We start from the raw sequence: 21,074 nt of genomic DNA, 5'->3' as shown, positions 1-21,074 counted from the left end.
AGCGGTGTCTCCCTCCCCGGGCTGTGGCCCCCAGAGCCGCTGCTCACGCCTCCACCACTCTGCCCCTTTTCCAGGCCTTCAAGGGACGAGGCCTCCCGCCTCCCCAAGCTGTCCCTTCTTCAGGCGAGGTGGTCACCTGATTCTTTACAACGGCCCTCAAATGATGCAGCTTCGTGCAGTAACGGGGTGCCAGTGATCCGCGGGAAGCAGGGCAGGTGAGCCTTAGGAACTCTCCCGGTACAAGGGCAGTGCTGGGCCTGCTCCGACAAAACAGGAAAACCACACAGGAGCGCTCCGTGCGGAAGGCCCCTGGGGCGTCACTACATGCAAAGGGGTCCCCAGGAAGGTGGCACGTGTATCCGAGCTGGGCACGTCCTCCTGGGGGGAAGCTGCCCGCTGGAAGTTCACGGTCGATGCATCCTGCGGAAGACCGCCAGCAACAGCCCTGCTCATACAAGGGGGCTGCAGGGGACACCCCATGGAATCCAACGCTAACCATGACTTATCGGCGTGGAGTTGCTGGGAGGGCTGGGCTGTGACCTCGCGCTCCCAGGACAGGGACGGCGCCTGGCCCACAGAAGGGTGTTGACTGGGCGGGTGGCTGGAGGTTGCAGGCCAGGCCAAGGTCACATTCCTGCCCCGCTCCTGCCGCGGGCGCTGACCTCAACAACCCAGGAAGTGGAGGCAAAGGGCTGGCACTTAGGGCCCTTGAGCTTTGAGTGCGTGAAGGCAGGTTTTAAAGGGTAGGCTTTTCCCCAGGAAGAACAGGTGAACTTCTGGTTCCAGGAGCTCACATCCTAGGAGCCTTGGTTCACGTTATGCCAAGACGCAAAGGGGGAAAGCCTAGCGTGTTTTTGAACAACAGGCATACACAAAATGCAGTCTCATCCTGCCTGAAGGACCTTCCCGCAGAATAACCTGCACACACTCCATCGCTCCCAGACGCCACGGCACCCCCGCCGCCCCCCCAGCAGGAGCCGAGGGACCTGCTTCTTCCTGTGAGTTCCTTTTCCCTCGAGGACGCTTCCTGAACCCGGAGGGGAACAATGGAGGGGGGGGGTCTCGTTCCCAGGGGAAAAGGCTGTCTGGGAACAGACCTCCGGCAGGAGCTGCCCGCTGCCCTCAGGTCTGCTGGGGCCCTGGGCAGGCTGTGCCTAGACGCCTGCAAGGGGGGGTCAGGTTCCCACCTGAACCTAAGGCTGAGAGGCCAGATCCATCAGCTGCACACAAATGCACACACACACACACGTATGCACATGCACACCCATGTGCACACACACGTACGCGTGCACACGTACACACATGCACGCGTGCACACGTATACACACATACATGCACGTTTGCACAGATGCACACACACATGCACCATGCATATGGGTACCTACCTCCAGTGCTGGGCGCACAGCAGAGGTGGGTCTGCAGAAGCTTCCAGCAGCCCCTCCTTCGCCCTCAGACCACTGGCCCTGCAGGGAGCAGGCAGGGACACTGCTAGGCCCCCCCTGGGGGCCCCTGGGCCACCAGCCCCCAGCATGTCATCCCCCTACCCTCGTCTTCACTGCAAGTTTGTGGGTCTTACCAGAAGTAATAAAACAGCAATTTCTAGGTGCTACTCTGATCTTCATTTGGCTCTGAGCCTGCAGCCTAAGAACACAGATTTTTAACGTATCCTCTGAAAGCTGCGATGTTTGATGACTGGCTGGGAATCTCTTGTACAGAGGAGATGCGGCCTCTCAGAATGAGGCAGAGGTGACAGAGCGTGGATCAGCCCTGGGGGTGGAGCGGGGAGGGCGCTTCCACGGGGGATGCAGCCACAGCTTGAGAGACCCACGGGCTCTCTGCTTGGACCTGGACCTGGGTTCTCTGTCTGCTCTGTGTGCTCTGTGCTGCTGCTGGGGACAGTGACAAGGCACAGAGCTGTTTGTCTCGTGTGTCACCCAGGTAGGAAACCTCCAGAAGGAGGTGCAAGAAACCAGCTGTCAACCGTCATCGCCAAAAGTCCCCAAACAGTAAGTGTGGGAGAGGGTGTGGAGAAAAGGGAACCCTCTTATACTGCTGGTGGGAATGTACCTTGGTGCAACCACTGTGGAAAACAGCATGGAGCTTCCTCAGAAAACTAAAAAGAGAACAACCATTTGACCCAGCAATCCCACCCCTGGGCATCTACCCAGAGAAAACCACGACTTGAAAAGACACCTGTACTCCGATGTTCAAGGCAGCACTCTGTTCAATAGCCAAGACATGGAAACCACCTCAATGCCCATCGACAGAGGAGTGGATCCAGAAGATGTGGTACATGTGCACAGTGGAATATCACTCAGCCATTCAAAGGAATGAAATACCGGCGTTTTTAGCAACATGGATGGACCCAGAAATTATCATGCTAAGTGAAGTCAGCCAGACAATGAGACACCAACATCAAATGCTTTCACTGACATGTGGAATCTGAAAAAAGGACACAATGAACTTCTTAGCAGAGCAGATACTGACTCACAGACTTTGAAAAATTTATGGTTTCCAAAGGAGACAGGTTGGGGTGCGGGATGGACATGCTGTAAACTTGGGTTGTGACGATCCCTATGCGACTACAAATGCAATAAAATCCATTGAGTAATTTTAAAAAGAGAGAAAAAAAAAAAAAAAGGAACAGCCGCCTCTGGGCACAGGACCAGGTGTCAGGGATGGAAACCCCACCGTCTACACTATCGTGGCCTCTGAGTTCTGAACTTGGTGAAAACGCCATGGCGAGGAATTAGAGCCGGGCTGGTTGCAGCAGGCCAGCTCCACACACGGGACTGCAGACCCGTGCCTCCCATGGAGGTCGGTGCCCCTCCGAGCCGACCAGAGGTCACGCCCGCCTCCTCCCCTGCCATCTCAGAGCCCTCTGCCCCGGGGCCAGCAATTCTGCATCGCCCGCTGGCACTGAGGAATAAGGAAATCCCGGTTCTGACCAGCGACAGAAAAGAAACCCAACCAGCAAACAAAAACCACTAGCCTGTGCTAGAGGCTCTTTCAGAAAAAGGTGTCACTTGGAATCAGGAGCCCTGAATTCAGGTCCCCACCTGGCCGGGCAAAGGCCCCCCCAAGGCAGAGCCTCCCGTGAACAGGACACCAAGGTGTCCCTGCTATGCATGTTGTTGGGGGGACAACACGTCACAGGGGGCCAGCAAACACGAGTGGACGGCGCCTCACCAAATTACCCCCCTCTATGAAAGAGCAGGTGATTACCCCCCCATCCTGCCGCCAGGACACATGCCCAAGCCACCAGCAGGTGGGCGGGTCCAGCGACTCCCGGCTCCAGGGTCAGAGGGGAGAGGCGGCAGGTGGGCGGACACCGCGTCCTCCAGCCTCCTTCACAGAACATGACAAGAGAAGGGCCCCATCAGCCAGCGATGGAGAGGGACAGGCCCGCCACGGTTGCTGTCAGCCCACGAGGCTCACAGGAGACCACTTGCCACCAAAAACAAAAGCCCAGAGACTCAAGTTTACAAAACAAAAACACACAACTGAGAATGACACTTAGGATGACGACGGAAAGGCCCAGGTGACTGTTCGGGTAACGGGGAACACACTGAATGTTGCAAAAGATGACGGGTGAGAGCGTGGCCAAAGCGCTACCACGGCAGGTGCATCGCTACCCATTGCTGGGTAACCAGTCACGCACCGCGCGGCGGCCCAGAGCATCTACTGTCCACAGCTGCTACGGGTCAGGATCCGGGTCAGGAATCCGGGCCGGCTGGGCTGGGGCTGTGGCTCTGAGAGGGGAAGGCCTGCAGCCGCGCTCACCTGGCTGACGCGGGAGGATGCGGCTCCTTGGAGGGAGGCGCCTGGACGGAGCCCCTCAGAGCCCTCCGGCCAGAGGCTGGCCTCCCTCAGCCCCCAGCCACACGCGTCTCTCCAAGAGGACAGCGTGACTCACCAAAGTGTAAAAGCCAAGAGGGCGAGAGAGCGTCCCCGACAGCTGGAGGTCACGACGGTGACAGCTGGAGGTCACGACCGCCTGTAACCTAGTCGGAGAAGCGACATGCCCTCGCGGCAGGTGCAGGCTGGTAGTCAGAAGAAACCCTGCAAGAGGAGGAGCTGCGCCAGGCCACGAACATGAGGCTGTGGGCACCCGGGGGGCCCCCGGCTGCGACCACGGCAGGCACCCCGGGCGTCTTTGGGGTCCCGCCTACGCTCACTCAGACCCCTCTGGGTAACAGTAATTTTATTTATTAGAAATAAAAATTCTCTCATAAATGATTTTATCAGGAAGGGAAAATCTACAAAACAATGCTAGAAGCGTGACCCTAAGTAACCAGAAAAAGGGCAAATTAAAACCAAAGTAGGCAGAAGAGGAAAATGAAGAGCATATTTAATGAAAAGGGAGGTAGACAAACAATAGAGAAATCAACAAAATAAAAAGCCAGGTCTTCAAAAAGATCAATAAACACGACAAGACTTTATCCAGACTGATCAAGAAACAGATGTCTAGAGATTATGGTACTAAGGGAATTCGGAGAAAGACAAATATTGTATGTTAGCACTTATACGCAGAATCTAAAAAAAATGATGTAAATGAACTTATTTATGAAACAGAAACAGACTCACGGACAGAGAAAACAAACGGACGGTTACCAAAGGGGAATGGGGGGTAAGTAAGGAATTTGGGATTAAGAGAGATATGCTACTTTATACTACACTTATAAAGTAAATATAGAGCGACTGGAAAGCACAGGCCACCATATTCAGTATCTTGTAATGACCTACAATGGAAAAGGGTCTGAAAAAGGATATATACTAACCGAATCACTTCGCTGTACACCTGACATATGGTAAGTCAACTATACCTCAAAAAATTTTAAAAAAGAGAAAATACGGAGTTCCCGTTGTGGCGCAGTGGATAACAAATCTGACTAGGAACCATGAGGTTGCAGGTTCGATCCCTGGCCTTGCTCAGTGGGTTAAGGATCTGGCGTTGCCGTGAGCTGTGGTGTGGGTTGCAGACGCGGCTCGGATCCTGTGTTGCTGTGGCTCTGGCGTAGGCCGGTGGCTACAGCTCCGATTCGACCCCTAGCCTGCGACCCTCCATATGCCGCAGGAGCGGCCCAAGAAATGGCAAAAAGACAAAAAAAAAAAAAAGAAGAAGATACGAGTTACCAATATCAAGAAAGAGGAAACATCACTGCCGACATCACAGACACTGAAAACTATGACTGAAGTTAGCAAGACTGTGGATACAAGGACAATATATAAAAAGATTCTTACATTTCTACTATATACAGCGATTGACAATCAGAAATCAGAAGTCAAAGTTAAAACACTATTACACAGTTTTAGTGTAATTTTTTCTTTTTTTTTTTGGTCTTTCTTTTTTTTAAGGCCGTACCTGCGGCATATGGAGGTTCCCAGGCTAGGGGTCAAATCAGAGCTGTAACCACCAGCCTACACCAGAGCCACAGCAACGCCAGATCCGAGCCATACCTGTGACCTACACCACAGCTCATAGCAACGCCGGATCCTTAACCCACTGAGCGAGGCCGGGGATCGAACCCGAAACCTCATGGTCCCCGGTTGGATTCGTTTCTGCCGCACCACAACGGGAACTCCAGTATAATCTTAATATAACTAAATACTTGGGGATAAACTTATAAAAATATGCATGGGCCTCTGTGCTGGAAATTCCAAGACATCCTGGGAAAGTTAAGACCTGAGCATGCGGTGAAGACGCGGCGCCTTCACAGAACAGAGGACACGGTACAAGACGACACTTCTCTCGAAACTAACAGGTAGATGCCACACAACACCAGCGATAATCCAGCAGCAGGCTTTTTTGGTAGAAACTGATAAACGAATTTCAAAATTTATGTGAAAATATGCAAAACCTAAAACAGCAAAAACAAGTTTTAAAAGGTAAAATAAAGTCAGAGAACCTGTATTTCCCAACCTCAAGAACTGCTATAAAGCTACAGTAATTAACGCATTGTGGTATTGAAGATAAAAAGATAAACAGAACAGAAGAAAGAGTCTAAAAACAGACTCACGCATATGGTCAATTAACTCTGAGCAAAGGGGCCATGAGCTGAACTCAATGGGAAAGGAGAGTCTTTATAAACGGTGCTGAACAGCTGGATTTCCACATGCCCGGGGCGGGGGGGGGGGGCTTCTCAACTCTCACTGAGCATAAAAATTAATACAAAATGGATCCGGGTATAAACGTGAGCGTAAAGCTATAAAACCTCTCGAAGAAAACAAGGAAATCGTTATGACCTTGGGTCAGGCAAAGATTTTTTATTTAAAACAAAGAATAAAAGAGTTCCCATCATGGCGCAGCAGAAACGAATCCAACTAGGAGCCACGGGGTTGCAGGTCTGAGCCCCGGCCTCGCCCAGTGGGTTGATGACGATCTGGCGTGGCCGTGAGCTGTGGTGTAGGTCTCAGACGTGGCTCGGATCCCGAGCTGCTGTGGCTGTGGTGCAGGCCGGCAGCTACAGCTCCGATGCGACCCCTAGCCCGGGAACCTCCCTATGCCGCAGGTGTGGCCCTAAAAATAAATAAAATAAAGAAGGGAAAAAAACCCGATATACCAAATTTCACGTAAATTAAAATTTTTTGCTTTTAAGATCCATTAAGAAAGGGAAGCCACATGGCCAAGGGGGAGGAGGGTGAGAGGGACGGACTGGGAATTGGGGCTCTGAGGAGGCAGATTATCATATACAAGATGAATAGACAACAAGGTCCAACAGATGAGTGTGGAACAGACATCCCTAGAGCACAGGGAGCTGAATTCAATATCCTGCAATCAACTATCATGGAAAAGAAAATGAAAAAAATATATTTACATAAAACTGGGTCACTTTGCTGTACAGCAGAAATTAACATACTATAAATCAACTATAATAAAAAGTTTTTAAAAAGGGATGAAACATTTGCAAATGTATCTGATAAAGGACTTCTTTTATTAAGAACTCTTGGGAGTTCCCTGGTGGCCTAGCAGTTAAGGATTCTGCATGGTCACGGCTGTGGCTCAGGTTTGATCCCCAGCCCAAAACAAAATAAAACAAACTAACAAAACACTCTTACAACCCATCAATAAGACAAGCAACCTGATTAAAATATCAGCCAAAAATCTGGACACACACCTCACCTAAGAAGATATCAAACACCCAATAAGCACATGTAAAGATGCTTCCTGCCATCATCCGTTAGGAAAATGCAAATGTTGTCAAGAACGTGGAGAAACAGGAACTCACCGATGCTGGAGGGAACGGGCTGTTTTAATAAAGGTAAGCCTGCACGTGCCATGTGACCCGGCCACACCACTCCAGGTCTCCACTCACGAGACAGAAAACACTCGTCCAGGGGTTCCCGTCATGGCGCGGCAGAAACGAATCCGACCAGGAACCATGAGGTTGCAGGTTGGATTCCTGGCCTTGCTCAGTGGGTTAAGGATCCCACGTTGCCGTGAGCAGTGGTGTAGGTCACGGATGCGGCTCGGATCTGGTGTGGCTGTGGCTGTGGCAGTGGTTCAGGCCGGCAGCTGTACTCCGATTTGACCCCTTCCTGGGAACCTCCATATGCCACAGGTTCGGCCCTAAAAAGACAAAAAGAAAAAGAAAACAGCCCCTGCACGGAAACAACCCACATGTCCATCAGCTGATGAACAAGGAGAGATGAGGGGTGCGTCCACCAGTGGACTGACTACTAGTTAGCAGCAGGACGGATGAATGGACCCCAAAAGCCTTAGGCCAAGTCAGAGACCAGAGCGCATACACTGTGACTGCTGTTTATAAGAATTTCGGAAAGGGCTGGGGCAGGTGGAGGTGGCTGCGGGTCAGGGAGGACGCCACGAGGGCCACCAGGGAGCCTCTGGAGATGATGAAATGTCTGCTCTTAATCGTGGCGGTGGCTGCACAGCTATAGGCCTCTACCAAGGGGGTCAAACTGTCCAGCCAAGTGGGAGGTCACTGTCTCAATACCAGCTTCAATAATTATTACTACACAAAATCCAGGCACATAGAAACACTTTACATCTTACGAAACTGACTCCAATCAGAAAATTCTGGCAGGTGCAGCCCTAAAAAGACAAAAAAAACCAAACAAACAAACAAAAAAAACCAAATTTTGGAGTTCCTGTCATGGCGCAGTGGTTAATGAAGCCGACTAGGAACCATGAGGTTGCGGGTTCGATCCCTGGCCTTGCTCAGTGGGTTAATAAGAATCCGGCATTGCCGTGAGCCGTGGTGTAAGTTGCAGATGCGGCTCGGATCCTGCGTTGCTGTGGCTCTGGTGTAGGCTGGTGGCTACAGCTCTGATTTGACTCCTAGCCTGGGAACCTCCATATGCCGCAGGAAGCGGTCCTGGAAAAGGGAAAAAGCCAAAAAAAAAAAAAAAGAAAGAAAGAAAATTCTGATCACCAGGTGGCCCCGGAGAGTGCCATTAAAGAACAGCCGGAGGGAGTTCCCGTCGTGGCGCAGTGGTGAACGAATCCGACTAGGAACAATGAGGTTGCGGGTTCGATCCCTGCCCTTGCTCAGTGGGTTGAGGATCCGGCGTTGCCGAGAGCTGTGGTGTAGGTCGCAGATGTGGCTCGGATCCCGCGTTGCTGTGGCTCTGGTGTAGGCTGGCAGCTACAGCTCCAATTAGACCCCTAGCCTGGGAACCTCCCATATGCCGCGGGAGCGGCCCAAGAAAAGGCAAAACGACAAAAAAATAAATAAATTAAAAAAAAAAAAAAAAAAAAAAAAAAAAGAACAGCCGGAGAAGTCAACTGGGATGCAATCTAAGCCCGTCTAAGAAGCCCCCTCAGCGAGGACAGTTCCTCCAACCTCGAGAAACACCCTCGGCGGCGGCGGCAAGGCCGCTCCGGGCTGGCCCAGCTGTGCAGCACTCAGGGCCACAGACACGGGTCACCTCTCCCCCTTCAGGTGGGCTTGTCGCCGCCACTGACGCTGACAACTCTCCCACGGCCCTGTCATTTCTGGGACAGACGTGTGTGGAACAGACATACCTGCAACTTCCAAAAGCTACATTTCATGTATCATCTGGTAAAATATATAGCATATGCCACCCTGGATTACCTAAACGCGACACAAGTCCCATGGAATGCATGGAATGCTCGAAGCCAAACACTGCGATCTAAGTCGTGGGGACACCGAGACTCCCCGACGCGAAGGTGGGGCCACTCCGAGGGTCTGTGCTGGGCTAGGGTTCGCGCCGTAACACACGTAACCCATCGCTAAGGAAACGGGGAGCTGACGGGCTCCCAGATCGCTCCTCAAGACATCGCTGTGTTTCTCAGTGATCACAAGCTCTGGATTCGGTGTCTGTCACCCTAGCGGTCAGGGGCGGCCCGGCAGTCCCATCACGGCGCCCGACTCTAACCACCTGAGCTGAGTGACAGCTGCTTCCCGAACGACCTCAACCCACGAGCCCACATCCCTGCAAACCAAAGGGACAAGAGGAACGCTTGGTAAAACTCCGCGCCACTGGCCTGCACCCACCCTGGGGTCTGGTCGCAGAGAAGGTCTGGGGGTCCGAGCTCAATGAGCCTCTTCCCGCGTTGCTGCCCGGAGGCCGGGGCCTTGTGCCCAGCAGCCCTGCGCTTCCCCCTCACGGCCGGGTCACTCCCGCCTCCACCACCACGGGGACAGGTGTGGCGACTGTCTGCCCTCGGTGACGTGGCACATGCGGCGCCCGAGGGATCAAGTCAGAGACGGCAAAGACGCAGATGAAAGAAGGGCAGAGCGAGCCCAGCTCGTCCGCGCTCCACGGCTCCGGAGAGGCTCTCAACTCCTGAGGGCTGCGGGCCACCACGTCGGGCCCCACGCATCTCTCAGGGTGAAAACTAGAGCCCACGGGAAATAGCAACCACATCACTGCCCCTTCATCCGGGTGCCAGGGGACAGGGTGCGGGGCAGGGGTGGGACCTGCCATGCCCTTCCAGATGCCAGCACTGCCCAGCACCAGGGCCACCCGCTCACCTGACTGATCACAAGGCAGCCGCCTTGGTCTGTGCTCCCTGAACAAGAAGCATCTTATCCTGTTCAGAGAAAGAAATGTTTCCACAACAGCCAAGATAAATAGAGTTTAAAAACATTTCACCATGCACGTGTGGAATTCTAGAACGAAACATGCTTTCAAATGAGTTTAGTCCCCTACCCAGATCTCTTGGAAAATTACAGATTATAAAATCTCCTTAGACAACAGGGAAAATTAAACACTCTGACACATTTTTAGGGCCTAAGACACCCCTGCCTGGTGGCGTCCCCGGCATGCCAGCACTTCGAGGAGATGCCAGCATTTCGACATACCAGGCTTGGTATGCGGACCTGAGCGTACTTCTGAGACTCCCAGGATTTCCGGCAAGAGCCACCATTCAGCCACCTCAAGTCCACCACAAACTCGGATCTAAGTTGGTAATAACGGCGCTAACAGGATGACAGTAAGATCCAGCATTCTTCAGGGTCCTCCACAGCCAGGCGTCACTCCAGGCACGTGTGTGCCTCGTACCCAACCGGGGACTCTGCTCGGCAACTCTCCTCGCTTTACAGAGAAGCAATCTGAGCCAAGGGGCAGGGAGGCTCCGGGGCTCAGCCAGGGCCACACGGCCGGGGACCGCCTCCGGAGGGCTGGGGGCAGCAGGAAGCACCGGCGGGGAGGTGGCATCTGGGGCCAGGCTGAAGAAGGGTGCCGGCCGCACGCCCCCAAACACCCAACACCCACCCGGCGGAAAGCTACTCATTCGCGGGGACATCCGAGGAGCCCCGCCCCCGCCCGCCGTGAGAGGAGCCCGAAGGCCGGTGGCCGGCAGGCCCCGGGGACGTGCTCCACGGGCTCAGGCTGTGCCAGGACCCGGCACACTCACCGATCTGCAAGAGGATGGGCGTGACCAGCGCCGTCTCCATGGCGTAACAGAACTCCCGGCCGAACATCACGGCGCCGTGCATCACCCACAGGCGCACGGGGATGCGGTCGATGGAGCCCTCGCTGATGGTCTCGTCCCGCGGCTCGGCCTCCGAGCCTCCCGGCTTCAGGTCCGGCAGGGCCACGGGTAACTCCTGAACTTGCATAGATTCCGCGTCGGCATTCTGCGGAGCCATTTTCATCACCACCAAAATATATATATATATGCACTCTATCTAGATAAATAAACTATCATATATCTTTACGGATAAATTAGGACGTCTTCTCTTTCTGCCTCAGCGGTGGTCCTCGGGGAGCGAGAACTTAGATTCCTCTTTGTACAGGCGGGGCGCTCGAAGCTTCTCCCAGTCGGACGAGTCGCGCGGCAAAACAGAACGATTTTTGGTTGGATTACGCATGTGGCTTGCTGGCTTACTGCGAATTAGAGTTAAAAATCCATAAGTGCCATTCAGTTAATACCAGTTTCATCATCATGAGGGAAGAGGTGCAGAAGCTCCTTTTCTTGCTGCGGAGAGGCGGGAAGGTGACACACACAGGTGACCCGTCGCTCCCCATCGAGGGACTGGCGATCTGCAAGAGAGGAAGAGCCCCGCCGGTCAGACGGGGGCCCACGGCCTCCCAGCCCTCCGACCCGAGACCCGGGTGCCCCGGCCACGGGACAGAGACCACGACCTCTGTCCCCCGTGCTCACCTTGCGGAAACCCCCCCTTTCTAGAGAAACATCATTTTCTCGTATGGAACCAACCCTGGGGCGAGGGCGGAGGAGACGGGACAGAAGCCGGAGGAGGGGACGGGGGAGCTGGGCGTCGCTGCTCCTCGGCCAGTGACAGCGGGCTGGTGCTGGGGCCCAGGTGCGGGGAGCCGGCCCAGGGAGGGGGCGGGGGGGCTCAGAGGCCACCTCCGGGCGCTGGACTCCAGGTGAGGGCGCCCCTGGGGGAAAATGTACCTGCGGGCCAAACACAGAGCACCACGTCGTGGAGCCTGCTGACCCCAGCCCGCAAAGGGCATTACAGCGGCCCTGGACCCTGTGCCCCACCCCGGGACCTACGACCCAGCTTCGGGACGTCGGCTCTACCCGGACGAACACACCACCGTCAAGTGTGGAAGTGGAGATGATAATTAGAAACGCCCCCCTAGAAAGGTTTTAGGAGAGCGCCCCGCCCCCAGCAAGGCAGGACCAAGGGGGCAGTTAACACCCCCGCTCTTCCTGACGCGGGCATCCCGACGCTGTGCTTCCGGGCGGTCTGAGCCGCCCCACAGTTGGTGCCCTCCACATCGTAGCAAAGCGACTGTACTTTAGGTGAAGGCAGGTGTGTGGGTTGGTAGCTTACCATTTTCATATACGTTTTTCCTGTACTTCAGACTTGCTCACTTTTTGCATTTATTTAGCCACATCTGTGGCAGACGGATGTTCCCTGGGCCACGGATCAAACCCTCACCACAGTAGTGACCCAAGCCACAGCAGTGACATCAGATCCTTAACCCACTGAGCCACCAGGGAACTCCTTGCCAACCATTTTCAACTGCTTTCAATAAAAATATTTCCAGTTAATATTCACTTCACCCAAGGTGACCCTGGCTAGCTCCTTCTCCCACTCTCCCTAGAAAGGACCAGAAATTGAGGATGCTTCATTTAGTCCCCTCCTCAGCCCCGGCGGGGATGGTGGGTCCCTGGCCTGGCTGCTGGCAAGGCTGAGCCGCTGACCTTGGGTCCAGAGCCCCCACCTCACTCATCCACCAAACTGGGAAACAGTGTTTCTCGTGCCCCTGTCCCCTCCCCCAACCCTCCCCGGGAAACCACACGTCCACGGGATCCTTCCTACACAGTGGCTTCTTACACCCACACCCCAGTCTCACTACAGCTCCGCATGGCAGGCTCTCGCGTTCCCGGCTGTCCTCCACCGTGTAATCAGCCTCCGTTAAAACTGGTGTTTCCAAACTGTCATCCCCCTGCCGTCTCTTTAAAAACGTATCATCACGAAACCTTCTCACACACACAAAGTAAACAAAACAAACAGTTGTGGTAACAGTTACCGCCACCCCGCCCTTCTCATGCCACATCTGCCTTGGAGCCACTCCTGGCCCGAGACTAAACTTCACCACCTTTGAGTCAACCTGTTGCTCTTATACCAAAACAGTCAACGGTTTTATTTTATTTTGTCTTTTTTTTTTTTCTTTTTAGGGCCACACCCACAGCATATGGAGCTTTCCAGGCTAGGGGTCGAATCGGAGCTACAGCTGCTGGCATACACCAGAGCTCACTGCAATGCCAGATCCTTAACCCACTGAGCAAGGCCAGGGATCGAACCTGCAACCTCATGGATGCTAGTCGAGTTCTTAACCTGCTGAGCCACAATGGGAACTCCAAAACAGTCAATAATTTTAGATACCTTTTCCCACTAGATAAGATGAGTCGTTTTTATGTGAGGAAAGTGCAAGACTTTTTTTTTTTTTTTTTGGTCTTTTTTGTCCTTTTTAGGGCTGCACCTGTGGCATGTGGAGGTTCCCAGGCCAGGGGTCTAATCGGAGTTGTAGCTGCCGGCCTACACCACAGCTCACGGCAACGTCGGATCCTTAATCCACTGAGCAAGACCGGGGATCGAACCCACAGCCTCATGGTTCCTAGTTGGATTCGTTTCTGCTGTGCCACGACGGGAGCTCCTGGAAAGTGCATGTCTTGAAAGCCTGTATGAAGAGCCAGGCTTCTGGCAGGAACGACAGTAACTAGTTTTCTCAGACACCCGCAGGACGCAGTTAGAATCACTGACCCTTCTGTTCTGTCCCATGACCCCCGGCCCACTGTGCATCCTGAGACGCCCGCCTGAAATAAAGAAGGCTCTGCTAAGAGTCGCTTCGGTGACAGCTAAAAGCTCTGTACTAAGTACAGTCAAGGTATTTTAAGGCCATGGTTCCCATCCAGTGACAATCTGCACCCTTGGGGACACGTGGTTGTCACAAGGAGGGGGGTTGCTATGGCCCCTCGTGGGGCTCGGCCCCCCCGGAGCACCCAGGACGGCCCCCACGCAGAGAACAATTAATTCCTAAGGTTATTATTATTAAACAGGAAAAGGTTCTCTTTCCAAATGCTGACACACCTGGGCACCACATCTGAATCATTCGCCTGGACCAGGAGCTGCAAAGGCAACTGCACTACACCTATGCCTTCCTAAGCCAGCCTGCGCTCAGAGCAGGACAGGGGAAGGCACATCAGCCCAAGCCCCGCTGCCCAAGGATGGGGGGGGGGGAAACACCTGGGGCCAGGTTTACAAGACGAAGGGGCACGAGCTGTTCCCTCCAGGTCATCTCACCCAGGCCTTTCCGGTACTTATTTTCAGAGAAGGGGGATGGGAGCTGCTCAGGGGCTTAAACAACCAGTCTCATCACATTGGGCCTTAAATAGGCAAGACTGCTCCAGCCAGAGCAGGAGACGCAGGGAAGAGATGCAGAGGAGAGGTGAGGGATGAGAGCTGCTCAGGGCCTTAAAGAAAGCCCCGCCGGCCACGGGGCCTCCATCACATCCAGGCTCCAGGCTCCAGCCCCAGGCCTACGGCTGCATCAGCTGAAGGCCTGCTGAATCAGCTAAAGATTCTAAGCAAGAAGTCTTGACCTCATCTGGAAAGCCGCAGAGGGGCGACTGACACTTAGGGAGCAGAGGCCCGCGTCCTCGGGAAGGCGCACGTCGAGAACCACCAGGTCAGCGCCAGAGTGTGCGCTCTGCCAGGCAAAGCCAGTCGGCACACCTGAGTCCCTCCCAGCAGATTTCTTAAAGGGTCCAGCAGCGGCTTTTGGAAAGAAAGCAAGGAGGAGGGAGGGGGCAGCTGGGTGGATGGCTGTGCCCATGGGGCTTCTCCAGGGCAGGGCGTCTCGTCACCTGCCCAGCTCCCTCTGAACTGCGGGTCACAGCCGCCTGCGTGGTCGGCAGTCTGCCTCACACTCAGTGCCGGCTAGTCCGACGGCCCAGGGATCTGCATTTGCAGGCAGACACACAGGTCCCACTTCAACCCCAGCCACAAACGCGGCCTGGTCTTCTCAAGGAGGGAGCCTGCCTGGGGCGGTGACCTGCCAGGGACTCCTGCCCTGACGCTGTTTCTCCAGGGCAGACGGAGGGATCAGCAGGGGCACAATGAGCAGACTGCACCCAGGTAACCTCGCTGCCACCTGCGCTGGTGACACCACACAGGTGTCAGCACCTTCAGCAGCTCAGGCGGCTCAGCAGCAGGTAGGAAGCCCTTGTCTGTGCAGGGGGTTCTGCGGCAGGGGTACTGCCCACGCCAGTCAGCACAGTTCCCAAGCGCAAGACTGGCTTTTAAAAGCACCGAGGCAACTTTCCAGTCATTTCAAATCAGGCTGAACTGCCTACCAAAATTGACTCATGCTGGCGAGCACTGGATTCTTCTAAAGCTGATGGCCTGGTTCAAAGACAGAGACCCTGAGGACAACGGCCCCTCAGCAGGGTACCGCCCGGCACAGCCAGGTGCCTTTCTGCAAAGCCCTGGGGATTTTAGGGGATGGAGGCTATAGAGCCATTTAAAAGTAAAGTTGAGGTGTTAGGCTTACACACGCAACAAGAAGGATCACAGCACCGCGTCAAGGAGTGTGGGTGCCTAAGGTCTAAATTGTGGGGCTGGGGACAGAGGGAGAGCAGAGAGGACCAGGGCCACCCGGCCTGGGCACTGGCCATCCTGAACAGAGCCAGAGGTCCAGGGGCTAAGGCCAGAGGGACCAGCAGGGCACTTTTGCTGCAGAGCCACGGCTGAAGGGTGGGTTCCTGGGGCCACAGGACGCAATCGGAACGCGTTTGAGAAGATCATAGAAAGCCCCGCGACGGGCCATGCAGGGGTGCCTCGGCCTCGCTTCCCGGGAAACCCAGTGGCTGCCACGTCTCTGCCCACATTCCCCTGTGGTGCGAGGCAGGAGGCAGTGGGAGGTTTCCCAGCGGCCGTCCAGCTGTCTCCACGTGGTTTACCAGCGCCCTCCCAGCACCTGCCGCCGTCTCCGGGCTCCTCTCACACGGACTCCGCCTGCACTGGGTCCCTCCCTGCGCCGTCGCCTCTCTCCCCAGCGCCCCTCCTCCTTCCTGCCTGGTTATCTGCCGGAGCTTTGGGAGCCTCTGACCTGTGAGAGCTTGACTGGAGGGGGGAGGGTGTTTTTACTGAGATTCCATTGATTTCACAAATTAGCCGAGGGAGAAGTGCCATCCTTTGGCTGCCACCTCACCTGGCGAGAAGGAGGGCTGCGCCCACCTGTCAGGTCCACCCAGGGCCTTTCAGGAGACTTCAAAGTACTCCTTCCACTGTTCTGCTATCTTATCTTTTTTTTTTTTTTTTTTCTTTTTGCCTTTTCTAGGGCCGCTCCCACGGCACATGGAGGTTCCCAGGCTAAGGGGGTGAATCAGAGCTGTAGCCGCCGGCCTCCACCACAGCCACAGCAATGCCAGATCCGAGCCGCATCTGCGACCTACACCACAGCTCATGGCAATGCCGGATCCTTAACCCACTGAGCGAGGCCAGGGATCGAACCCGCCACCTCAAGGTTCCTAGTCGGATTTGCTTCCGCCGCCCCGAGACGGGAACCCCCTGGCTGCTGTGGACGGGATGGTCTCTTCCTTCTACTTCCCAACCGCGCTGGTCTGTCAGCTTCCTCGGATGTTTTACCTTTCGGACAGTCTGACTATCTGTGAACGTCCCCAGCCCCTGTCGAGTGCACACGGGTCCCTCCCTGTCCAGCTCAGGCTGGTGAGTTTATCATCCTTCGCCGGCGGAGTGAGCACAGGAAAGAGGACCACAGCCGTATCCGCAGCAAATCTACCCAGAACCAGGACACATCCGCGCCCAGCGGGCCCACGTGTTCGCACACCCCGCAGAGCCTGAACCCCGAGTTAAGCACACGTGTGCCCCTTCCTGGGCTCGCAACAGACGCGGTGTGAAGCTCTTCCTTGACAGCCTCCCCCACGCACCCTATTTCGAGGACCCCTTTCCGTGGGGACCCTGCTCGGCAAGACAAGGGGAGGAAGGTTGCTTTGAGAAGAAAAAGGTCGTGTGAGCGGGGCCGCCTGTGTGCAGGTATGTCACCTCATTCGGGGGACAATCGGACACCCCCAAATCAGGTTACTGCCCACAACGCAGTACCCCAGAGGTAACCTTCTGACAGCAAGCAAACGGTTTTCTTTAAGGAAGCTATAAATGCTAGAGCCCTTAACCACAAAAGATCTCCAAGCAGGAAAATGCTCTCTCCCGGAGGCACCTAATTCAAAAGGCCCGAGCGGAGCGAACGCCTGTCGACACACCGGACACACCTGACCCGTCCTTCCCGAAAACAGGCAACGCCGCCTGCCCGAGGGCCGCCTCCTGAGCTGCGGGAAAGCGCGGGCAAGTTTCCGCCGAGCCGTTTCCTGCATCTCCGCTTTCGGCGGCTTTCCCTCCGGAGCCTGTTCCAGGGACATCGGGGCTTCCACTCGCCGACAGCGATTTGGTTATGATTTGCAGATGCACTCAGACAAGTGAAACTGCAATTGTTCCAATCAACAACTTCCTCTATTGTCCTGTTTCTAATTTAAGGGTAACTGATGCCAAAACACGTGACTTCCTTCGGTGTGCTGCGGGAAGCTGGCTGTAAACTTAACTCATCGAAAAGCAACTGCAGGGTACGTTCTGACGGGCAGCCCAGGCCTCGGTTAAAGAGTCAACCTCACGGCCACAACAGCGACGTTAGCGCGATGACAAAGGCCAGGGACCTGCCCTCCTGGAAAACCGTGGGGGCGGAATTAGCCCACGTTTACGCCTTTCTCGGCCCCGCGTGCGAGCGTGTGTGCGGAGTCCTGGGCGCAGGGGCCATGCGGCAAAGCTTCGTGGTGCCTGGTATGTGGCAGCAGCTGTTTGTTTTATACACCCGCCACTTAAAACAGGCAGAGTTCCCTCCCCAAATCCACTCCAGCCACTAATATTTTCATGAAACCTGGTCCGCCATCAGCCACCGATGACCCGGCCTAACACTCCCTAGCAGGGGCCTCTCTGTCACCACCAGCACAACGCCCTCTCTCTCTAGATGACGACAGCAAAGGACACCAACACACGACACCCAGGAGCCACGGAAGTCGAAACAGCAACATACCACGAAGAAGATGAGCTTCTGGACCAAGAGTAAAAGGCAGAAAATTGAATCAGGCAAAAGCTCAAAGCACCCTTGATAAGAATGAAAAAAAATCTGATAAATCTGTTTATAGTTATTTCCTCAGAAGCATTTAGGAAACCCCATCAATTTCCAACATAAAATCAATGCTCGGTCAAGACAATGAGAGGACACGCCAGAAAATACTTGCAAAAGACACACTGATAAAGGAATGTCACCCCAAAGCTCAACGATAAGAAAGTGAACAACCTGATTTAAAACATGCGCCAGGAGTTCCCGTCAGGGCGCAGCGGAAACGAATCTGACTGGGAACCACGAGGTTGCAGGTTCGATCCCTGGCCCTGCTCAGTGGGTCAAGGATCCGGCGTGGCCGTGAGCGGTGGTGTAGGTCGCAGACGCGGCTCGGATCTGGCATGGCTGTGGCTGTGGCGTAGGCCGGCAGCTATAGCTCTGATTTGACCCCTAGCCTGGGAACCTCCGCATGATGTGGGTGAGGCCCTAAAAAGCAAAAAAATAAAAATAAAAAAATAAAAAACGGGCCAAAGACCTGAACGGACATCTCACCAAAGAAGAACCTCGGGGGGCAGATAAGCATGTGAGCAGATGCTGCACGTGCCCTGTCATCAGGGAAATGCAGTTAAAATAACAAGACGCCCTACGGGAATGGCCAAAATCCGGGAAACTGACGACATCACGTGCTGGGGAGGATGTGGGGCCACAGGAACCCTGCTGCTGCTGGGAGCCCAGAACGGTGCAGCCACTCTGGCCGAGAAAGCTCGGGCACACTCTCACCGTGCGGCCCCGCAATCACGCTCCTTGGTATTCACCCAAAGCAGCTGGAACCTCAGGGCCACACAAAAACCTGCACGTGGATGTTTACAGCAGCTTTGTTCGTAATGGCCAAAAGCCGGGGTCAACCGAGACGTCCTCAAGAGGGTGGCTCCATCAATAATCTGTGACATCAAGGGAATATTACCCAGTCCCGAAAAGCAGTAAGCCATTAAATCATGAAGAGGCACGGAGGGGCCCGGAATGCGTGTCGCCAGAAGAAGCCAGTCTGAGGCGGTGACATTCTGGAAAAGGTAAGACCTGGAGCATGAAAAGACGGGTGTCCAGAGCCGGCTGGGAGGAGCTGGGGTGGAGGAAAGAACGGGCAGGTCCCAGAAGAGTCTGAGGACAGTGACACTACGCAGGACACGCCGACGGTGGCCACGTCATCACGTGTCCAAACCCACAGAACGGGCAGCACCGAGAGGACCTGAACGTAAACGCCAGTCTCTCGGGGATTCGGCTGTGTCCGCGCAGCTCACCCGTTTCACGAAGGCACCGGGTAGGGGATGCTGACGACGGGGAGGCCCACGCATCTGAGGTTGGGGCTTACAGGAACTCTGCGCTTTATGCCTAGTTTTGCTGTGGCCCTAAAACTGTTCTAACAAATAAAGCCTTTTTTTTTTTTAATTCCTTACATTAAAAAAACAGAGGACACAACTGAAAAGATCTGAAAGAAGGAGTTCCCCTCGTGGCTCAGCAGAAACGAATCTGAATAGCATCCCTGAGGACGCAGGTTCGATTCCTGGCCTCGCTCAGTAGGTTAAGGATCTGGCATTGCCGTGAGCTGTGGTGTAGGCTGACAGCTAGAGCTCCAATTGGACCCCTAGCCTGGGAACCTCCATATGCTGCAGGCATAGCCCTAAAAAGACAAAAAAAAAAAAAAAAAGGATGTCACACTTTGGGGGCCCTTTCTCACACCATGACCTGACCTGCCGCTAGATGTTATGCGTGTCACCTGCAAAAGCCCACACCGGTTCCCTGTGATCAATGTGCTGCTCACTTAGGATGCGTGTGCTGAAGAATTACAGAATCAACAACATGAAGGAGTGGCCCTGCGGTACCCCCAAACACACAGCTCCACATCCACGTGGTTTAGTACGTGTCCCCCCAGTTCACAAGTTGAACTCCTAACCCCAAGGTGGGGCCGGGCCGCAGGGGGTCAGCTCATGAGGGCGGGGCCCCTTAAAGAGAGGGGGGCTCTTGCGAGGCCCCAGGGACCTCTGTGAACTGGAAGCAGGCGAGTGGTGACTCCTGGATCTAGGGTGTTGTTACGGCGGCTCCAGTGGCCTGTGACACTGACTCCACCTCAACCGAGGAGGCCAAGGGAGGTGGTTTGAAAATGAAAGTTCCAGGACTTTCCACTGTGGCTCAGCGGGTTACGAACCCGACCAGTGTCCATGAGGATGTGGCTTCAATCCCTGGCTTAGCTAAGTGAGTTAAAGATCCCGTGTTGCTGTGGTTGTGGTGTAGGCTGGCAATTGCAGCTGAGTCGACCCCTAGAGCCTGGGAACTTCAATGGGCCACAGGTGCAGCCCTAAAAAGCAAAAAAAAAAAAAAAAAAAAGAAGTAGCTTGTACATTGCTGGGCTCACCAGGTCCACTGAGGCCACTGAGGCCGCACTCTGGGCAGGACGGGCCTGCTCCCAGTGTGAGCCGCTAGCTGCGGGAACCATGCCCCCTTCCTCCTCAAAGGTCCCGGCGGGACAGTACGCTGCCCCTCTAAGCAGAAACGAGCAAAGGCCGACCTGGGACTTGCCTCTTCATACCCCGGCTTTTGTGTCACGAGGACAAAAACACTTCAGACACTGACCAAGCAAGACACACGGCTACCTGATGGTCCTTTAATCTGCACGGCTTTTGGTCAGTTTGCTCTGAACTTGTGCAGGCTCGGGGTAGGGGGGGACTCTGTGTGAGTGTGTGTGAAATATTCTGAGTATTAAGAGCCTGAATCAAAGGAAATTTGAAAAGGTCCCCGGGGGAACAAGGGATGAAAACACTGCTACGCTCTAACAAGTCTCTCTAATTAAGGTGACGCCCATCCCCACGGATGAGCATCCAGGCAACGGGCGGAGCAGCCCCGCCCTGGGGACTCCGGCGCCTTCTCCTGCTGAGGACACCGCCCGCCCCACACCCTGCTCCCCACCAAGGCAGTGCCCGGGGTCCCTCATCCAGAGGTCACGGGGCTCACCACAGGGCATGCGACAGCTCTCGGAG

At 54.8% G+C, this 21,074-nt stretch overlaps 1 protein-coding gene across 3 annotated transcripts in view; it reads right to left on the bottom strand.

Annotated features, from left to right (window-relative positions):
* Nucleotides 1-21,074, bottom strand: part of SLC45A4 (solute carrier family 45 member 4) — a 79,434-nt gene that overhangs the window by 27,565 nt on the left and 30,795 nt on the right. For 2 of the 3 annotated variants that reach the window (XM_085021604.1, XM_085021605.1), the window contains exon 2: nucleotides 10,844-11,472. In XM_085021604.1, the coding sequence (XP_084877730.1) occupies nucleotides 10,844-11,084 (241 nt within the window). In that variant the 5' untranslated portion in view covers nucleotides 11,085-11,472. Of the gene's footprint in view, nucleotides 1-10,843; nucleotides 11,473-17,197; nucleotides 17,416-21,074 lie in introns of those variants that run through there. The other variant, XM_085021606.1, reaches the window with a different exon arrangement.

Source organism: Sus scrofa, chromosome 4 (assembly GCF_054392235.1).
Source record: "Sus scrofa isolate SSC_HxYL_T2T_F1_AM1 chromosome 4, Sscrofa_HxYL_maternal_Yorkshire_Landrace_v2.0, whole genome shotgun sequence".
Lineage (NCBI taxonomy): Eukaryota > Metazoa > Chordata > Mammalia > Artiodactyla > Suidae > Sus > Sus scrofa.
This window is presented reverse-complemented; position numbering and strand designations above follow the sequence as displayed.